The 7,500-nt window shown below is 42.5% G+C and overlaps 1 protein-coding gene across 1 annotated transcript in view; it reads left to right on the top strand.

The window, feature by feature from the left end:
• npr1b (natriuretic peptide receptor 1b) overlaps positions 1–7,500 on the top strand; it is a 133,375-nt gene that overhangs the window by 91,877 nt on the left and 33,998 nt on the right. Inside the window, exons 10-14 of the mRNA XM_063198571.1 lie at positions 689–809; positions 1,676–1,750; positions 2,205–2,282; positions 2,615–2,719; positions 4,691–4,762. Of these exons, the coding sequence (XP_063054641.1) occupies positions 689–809; positions 1,676–1,750; positions 2,205–2,282; positions 2,615–2,719; positions 4,691–4,762 (451 nt within the window). The remainder of the gene's footprint in view (positions 1–688; positions 810–1,675; positions 1,751–2,204; positions 2,283–2,614; positions 2,720–4,690; positions 4,763–7,500) is intronic.

Here is a 7,500-nt window from a genome sequence, read left to right as displayed (position 1 = left end):
CACTTGTTAAATACTCCCCCCACCAACATGACGGGTCGGGAGTCGAACCGTCAACCTTTGGGCTACACGTCTGACGCCCTAACCACTTACCCATGACTGCCCATGTATAGACCAGTTTTTAAACAAACACCCCCTTGACCTCATCCTAAGCCTGCCAACGCCCCCCCTTGACCTCATCATAAGCCTGCCAACACCCCCCTTCATACAGTATATTGAAATATAAAATGGACTAATGCCCCCCAATGGCAACTGAGCACCCACCCTCTAAGCAGTATCCTTCTCAACGCCCCCTTAGGGCTCTGTAACTCTGTAACAAGAATAGTGTCATGTGACCGCACCTGGACTGGCATGAACCACATGCCACTAAATCATCTTAGTGTATAAGCAATCCGTGAAAAACAATCACTCGCAAGGAGATGCAAGCATGAAACTTGGCACAGATGTTCATTGGAACATTCTTATTAATATCAGGGGTGGAGCCACTGAGAATTCCATGTTGCATAGCAATGGTTGCTGGTAAAGCATTTTCCTTAACAACCAGAATTAATGATGTAGTTTCTGATTGATTGTGTGCTGTTATGACATCTGTACTCTGAGTCATTGTTCTAAAATTATTCTAGTAATACAATTCCTCTGTTATGTAGCACCAATTGCTTGTAATATCTAACCCTGTCTCCCTCCCTACCAGGCGTTTGAAGCTGGAGAATGAGCTGGTTGCCCAGCTCTGGAGGATATCCTGGGAGGACATCCACATGAGCAACCTGGAGAAGGCTCTACGCAGCGCGGGCAGCAAGCTCACCCTCTCCCTGGTCAGTCTGTGGTACTCTGATACTACATTACATTACATTACACTACACTCTCCCGCTGTAGTAAATTACATTACACTACATGTACATTACATTACATTACACTGACCCTCTCCCTGGTCAGTCTATGATACTCTGATGCTACATAACATTACATTACACTCATCCCCTATAGTACCCTGATACTACAGTGATACTACAATGCACATCGTTCCAGGAAATATTAATGATATATTCAGGAAATTATCTTGGTTTGGATTCTAACCTAGCTCCCCAGGACAACAGTCAGTGCTTCTGCCATTTGAGCCATGACTGAGACCAAGATCTGTATTCCTTTTGAGGAAACTGAGATCGCTCAAAGCAGAGTCACTGTGCAAAACCACTGTCCAAGAGCTGGTGTTGTGCAGTCAAAATCCAATCTGAGTAAATGGTGGATAAATCACCGCACAGTGGTCTTCTTTGCTGGTAGTTTATGAACCTGATGAAGCAACAGCGAAACAAGCTGTTCACCTAATAAACTACCAGCTAAGAAGACCAGTGTGTGGTGATGTATCTAGCCTGATAATCATCGACTTTCAAATCTCTTCGAGACTTGGTCTGACCAAGAGCATAACAATTAACGTTTCTCAGACAACATTTCCCAAATGGCCTCCATTGGTTTGCTAATGATTGTTTACTTCCCAACAAAGTGGGAGGAGTTCCCGTATTTACGTAGAAAGTATGTAGAAAGTACTTGCATTGACTCTTGACCTAACTGGTAGCAATGCTGTTGCGTCACTAGGAGGGCACGGCCTGGCTATGATTTATCCCCCCTTTTACTTGGACACTGAGATCACATTACCTTTTGCTCTGCCTCTTGTTTGGTCTAGAGAGGATCCAACTACGGCTCGCTGCTCACTGGAGATGGCAACTTCCAGGTGTTTGCCAAGACCGGCTACTTTAAGGTGCTGTTACATCACGATCTACATCACTCTTTTATGATTGTGTAAATGAATTGCTTGAAGAAGGTCAGTATACCGAAATGTCGCAGTAAACCATGCAAAAGTGTTCTTTGCTTTAATATTGTTGACCCAGGGGTTCCACTCCTACGCACCTGACCAAGGAGGTGTGCAAGAATTCTACACTTACTAAACTGATTGTGTAAATAACACTAACACTCTGTAGTGGAGGGTAGATGTGACTTTTTAGTAAATGCAATGCTATTTATACTTCTTAAAATGCCAAAACGATGTTTACAACAGTTTCTATGTATGCTAAGGTTAAGGATAACACTTGTACCATTCAAATGTACTGCTGTGTTGTGACATTTATGCAAATTTTTATTTTACAGTGGTGTATTGAAATGTATCTGTACTGGTAGTTTAGGTGAATGCTGATATTTTGTTTTCTTTTTTCCAGGGGAATATTGTTACTATCAAGTACATTAACAGGAAGCGGATAGAGCTGACAAGAAAAGTGCTCTTTGAACTGAAACATGTGAGTGTCGTTATATTGCATGAGAAGACTGTGTGTGTGTGTGTGTGTGTGTGTGTGTGTGTGTGTGTGTGTGTGTGTGTGTGTGTGTGTGTGTGTGTCTGTGTGTCTGTGTGTCTGTGTGTCTGTGTTTGTGCCAGTAAATCCTGTATATGCGAATGGCTATGTGTGTTAAAATACGGCACTCATATTGCATTATCCAACACACAGAAAGCATGGAGTTTTCCTGTTGGAACACAATGGTATTTAGTTCATAGTTGATGAGCCGCACACAGCATATGTACTGTATTCACAAAATCCTGTGATGTGATGTCATCTCCCTCTCTGCTGTCTAGATGAGAGACGTGCAGAACGAGCACCTGACGCGTTTCATCGGGGCCTGTATCGACGCCCCCAACATCTGCATCTGCACCGAGTACTGCCCACGAGGCAGCCTGCAGGTAATGCAATACAATACAATACAATACAATACAATACAATACAATACAATACAATACAATACAATACAATACAATACAATACAATACAATACAAAACAACGATGCAGCCTGCAGGTAATACAATACAATACAATACAATACAATACAATACAATACAATACAAAACAACGATGCAGCCTGCAGGTAATACAATACAATACAATACAATACAATACAACGATGCAGCCTGCAGGTAATACAATACAATACAATACAATACAATACAATACAATACAACGATGCAGCCTGCAGGTAATACAATACAATACAATACAATACAATACAATACAATACAACGATGCAGCCTGCAGGTAATACAATACAAGTGCTTAATACTCACTCACACTCAGACGAGTACTGCCCAGGCAGCCAGCAGGTTAAATGTTTTTTTTTTTGGCCTCGTCTTTTTAAAGTGGACCAGTTTACTTTCCATGTTTTCTGTTTGTTTATAAAAGCGGTGTTGTGAGGAGGGGTAAGACACTGGCAGCCAACCATGTGAGCAAATGTTTTGACCGACAGCGGTTTCCAACAATCAGAGGTTGAGTTGTGCACAGCCAGGGTCACGCAGCCAGGGGAAAACAAAAATTGAGAACCCATGAGGCAGCTTGCTGGTAATACTCTCAGCTGATTTATGACAACATCAGCATTTGTTTTCTATTGAATTAATGAAAACAATATCACCTGTGAGTAATTATTGTGTGCACTGTAACAATGATAAAAGAGTGTGGTATAACACTTTATTTTAATGGTTAACTATTACAGTGGATCTACCACATTAGGTACAGTGTAATAACCAGTGTAACAATATTTAATACCATGTACCAAGATGTAAGTACAAAATTGGTACATGGCGTTACACTGGTATTACATGGTATTAAATATTGTTACACTGGCTATTAAAATAAAGTGTTACCATGAGTGTTCATATGCCTCTGCTGAGAGCTGCCATTCACTGCCTTTCATTGGAAGCTGCTTGTTTTCCCTGACACATACTCTGCCCACTCATTTTGTGTGGGCGGGCCAGACGTGTTGAGCGGATCAATTGTCTGGCTATTGCCAGGTAAAAAAACAATTTAGACCAGCAGTTCCCAAACGCTTTCAGTGGGGACCCCCTTTTGAACTTATATGGAATATATTAGTGACCCCCCCACCCACCATAATCTTAGCCTAGCAATCGATTTCTAGCAATATTATCGGGCAAACTATTCATGGAAAATCTAGTAATATTACTGGTAAAAGTCTAATTCATTAATGCATTAAAATGGCTAGATCTTCCATTAAGAGTTTGTCCCCTAATATTGCTAGAAATCCACAGGACAGCAAACACATCTATTAACCATGCAAGTGAATACAAGTCCCTTTTGTCCGCGACCCCCCCTTCAGTACCTCCGCGACNCCCCCACCCCCCACCCCCCCATAGAGGTCCCGACCCCCAGTTTGAGAACCAATGGCTTAGACGTATTGATTATCTCCTAATAGCCACACCTTCTGAGCTCCTTTGGTGCCTCTGAAGTCTACTGAACGTTTCACATCTCTCTGTCAACAAGATAAATCACTGAATTGATATATCTCTGAAGAAAAGAACATTCTGTATATTTGATTGCCCTCCTATGTTGCGCATTACCTAGAATTTAAATTACCTACCTACAATTTGACAGCACAAATTTTAATCGTTTTAATAATTTGCTGCGTTGTTTGTCTGTGTAATGCATTTGTCTTTCAAGGATTGTACACCTGTAATGTTTTTGCAATGGTAAAATGTAGGCGTGCGATGCAGGTGGTGTGATTTCGATAGCAATGACAAAACAACATGCACATACCGGGCCAGGCTCTGATTTTTACACTCTTAACATACAGTATGCCGTAATTACAGGGACTGATGAATGCTGACAAGATTACATTACATACGTGTTTGTCTGTATTCTTCCTCAGGACATCATGGAGAACGAGAGCATTACGCTAGATTGGATGTTCAAGTACTCTCTCATCAACGACATTGTCAAGGTAACTGCATCTGTTTTTGTGTGCATGTGTGTCCTATGTAGAGCTTTACACGGGAGTGGATTTTCACTCCCGTCCCATCCCGGTCCCAGAAAAAAAATCCCATCCCGGACTGGAGTAAAAGAAACAAATCCCATTCCGTCCACTCCTGAAAAGAATGTTTCCCAATCCTGCCCACTCCCACTCAAAATCAATCCCACTCCCGTTTCATCAAAAAACGAGGCTTATTTTAATGTAAATATATAAGCGCGCATTCCCGTTCTTGTTCATTTTTATTCCCGCTCCTGCCCGCTCCCATTCATCTTCATTCCCATACCTGCCCGCTCCCGTTCATCTTTAAAATTTTGACTCCCATCCCGCAGGAATCCCGCAAGACCCGCGGGACCCACGGGAATTCCCGAAAAATGTCATCCTCTAGTCCCATGTACAGAGGCACATCTTGTCACCAGGCCAAGCAGGCAGCCGCTTTGGGCCCCCAAGCCCCTGTATAGTGAATGACAACTCACACTTTGCTACGGTAGTGGCAAATTTATTTCAAATGCTCACTCCTTTGATATTTCGCTTAGGGCCCCGGCTGAACCCCGAGTCGCCTCTGCCCATGAAGTGTGTTTAGCATTTTGCTGATGGGTCTCGCCTGGGAAAGAGACAGCCGCGTCAATGGGAATACCTTAGTAAAATAAAGGAGAAATAAACATTATTTTTTTTAAAAATTCTCTCTCCACACGTAGTTTAGCTACATATATATTTATAGCTCTGGTGTAAACAACCACGCTGCAGGAGAACAAGAGAGGGTAATTGAAGAGCAATTATGGCCGCTGTGCTTCGTCTAATTACTCTTCCTGCCCTCCCCATCTATATGCAGCCCCTGCCCTCCTTTATCCATATGCTCCCCCTGCCAATTGGTTCTGGGTCGCAATCTCGTTCGCTCTCTCTCTCTCTCTCTCTCTCTCTCTCTCTCTCTCTCTCTCTCTCTCTCTCTCTCTCTCTCTTTCTCTCTCTCTCTCTCACGCTCTCCCACTGTCTTGAATGTGGTAATTGAATCTCACACACGCACCCTCACACACACAAACACACACACACACACACACACACACACACACACACACACACACACACACACACACACACACACACACACACACACACACACACACACACACACACACACACACACACATACACACACACACACACACACACACACACACACACACACACACACACACACACACACACACACACACACACACACACACTGTGATTTATAGTAAACTTGATTTGTTTTTTTATGCTTCACATCCACTTGGTCTCTCTTCTCATCAACAATACCACCCCCAGTCTGAAATGATGGTTAACACTCAAGCTGTTTCATCCAATCTGCATTCAGTGTTGATTATCCAATAGCCATGATTTTACCTGTTTACTATCTGAGTTACATTACATTACATTACATTATTACATTACATTACATTACACTACATTTGGCAGACGCTTTATAACCAAAGCGACTTTCAAAAGAGGACATCCACATCAATAGCAAATACAAAGTGCACTGGAAATATACAGAACAACAAGTGCAGATGCAAAGAGTTCAATGTTTGTAATTCTCTATTTGTGCTGGGAATCGTGTTCCAGCTGTGAGAGTCTCTGTATGAGAACACAGCCTGACTAAAGGCACTCTTCCTAAATGGAATTAAAAAAATTAAAAAAAAATTGAATGAAAAGTCCGCGACACCAAGCTCCCGTTGCTCTTTTTAATGTAACGTTTCGGGCAGCATGCCCTTCATCAGACAATTGTCTGATGCTGCCCGAAACGTTACATTAAAAAGAGCAACGGGAGCTTGGTGTCGCGGACTTTTCATTCAATTTTTTTTATTGTATTTTTGTTGGTCCTGCACCCAAATTTTTGAGACGGATGTGCGTGTTTTCTCTTTAACTACCCTTCCTAAATGGAACAAAGCCATCACCCCTGGAATTGGCTCTGTTAGCCCTGTTTGAAATAGGAATGGGACCCAGGCTATCAAAACAAAGTTAAGCACACACACACGCATGAGGCAGCCACCATGAGAGGGATGCATTTCTGTTGTCAGGGGTATGCACAAATATGCACAATATAAACAAAATAATCATCGTGTTACTAGTATAGACTACAACACTTACAACAATTGTGCTGTGCTGTGCTGTGCTGTGCTGTGCTGTGCTGTGCTGTGCTGTGTTGTGCTGTGCTGTGCTGTGCTGTGCTGTGCTGTGCTGTGTTGTGTTGTGTTGTGTTGTGTTTTGCTCTGTTTTGTTGTGTTCTGTTGTGTTTTGTTGTGCTGTGCTGTACTTCTCTGTGCTGTGCTGTGCTATTGTGTTTAGCTGCGCTGCGCTGTGCTGTGTTTCTGACATCACAACACAATTATTCGAGGTCAAGGTTTGACTGCACACAGTGATGAATCAGAGCTGGGTCCTCTCATCCGCAATCAACACTATAAAAGGCACGTAGATTGGCTCTGTATGCAGGCTGTATAAAAGTCACATAGATTGACTCTGTAGGCAGGCTGTATAAAAGGCATGTAGTTTGACTCTTTAGGCAGGCTGTATGCCAGGGGTGGGGAGCCTATGTCTCGAGGGCCGTTTACAGCCTGGAGGCCATTTTATCTGGCCCCGGACATAATTTCAATGTTATGCAGATTCACATGAAAAATATAACATATATTGTAAAGAAATCTTAGAAATTACATTTGCAACACAATTACCGG

This window comes from Engraulis encrasicolus, chromosome 5 (assembly GCF_034702125.1).
Source record: "Engraulis encrasicolus isolate BLACKSEA-1 chromosome 5, IST_EnEncr_1.0, whole genome shotgun sequence".
In the NCBI taxonomy this organism is placed as follows: domain Eukaryota; kingdom Metazoa; phylum Chordata; class Actinopteri; order Clupeiformes; family Engraulidae; genus Engraulis; species Engraulis encrasicolus.
This window is presented reverse-complemented; position numbering and strand designations above follow the sequence as displayed.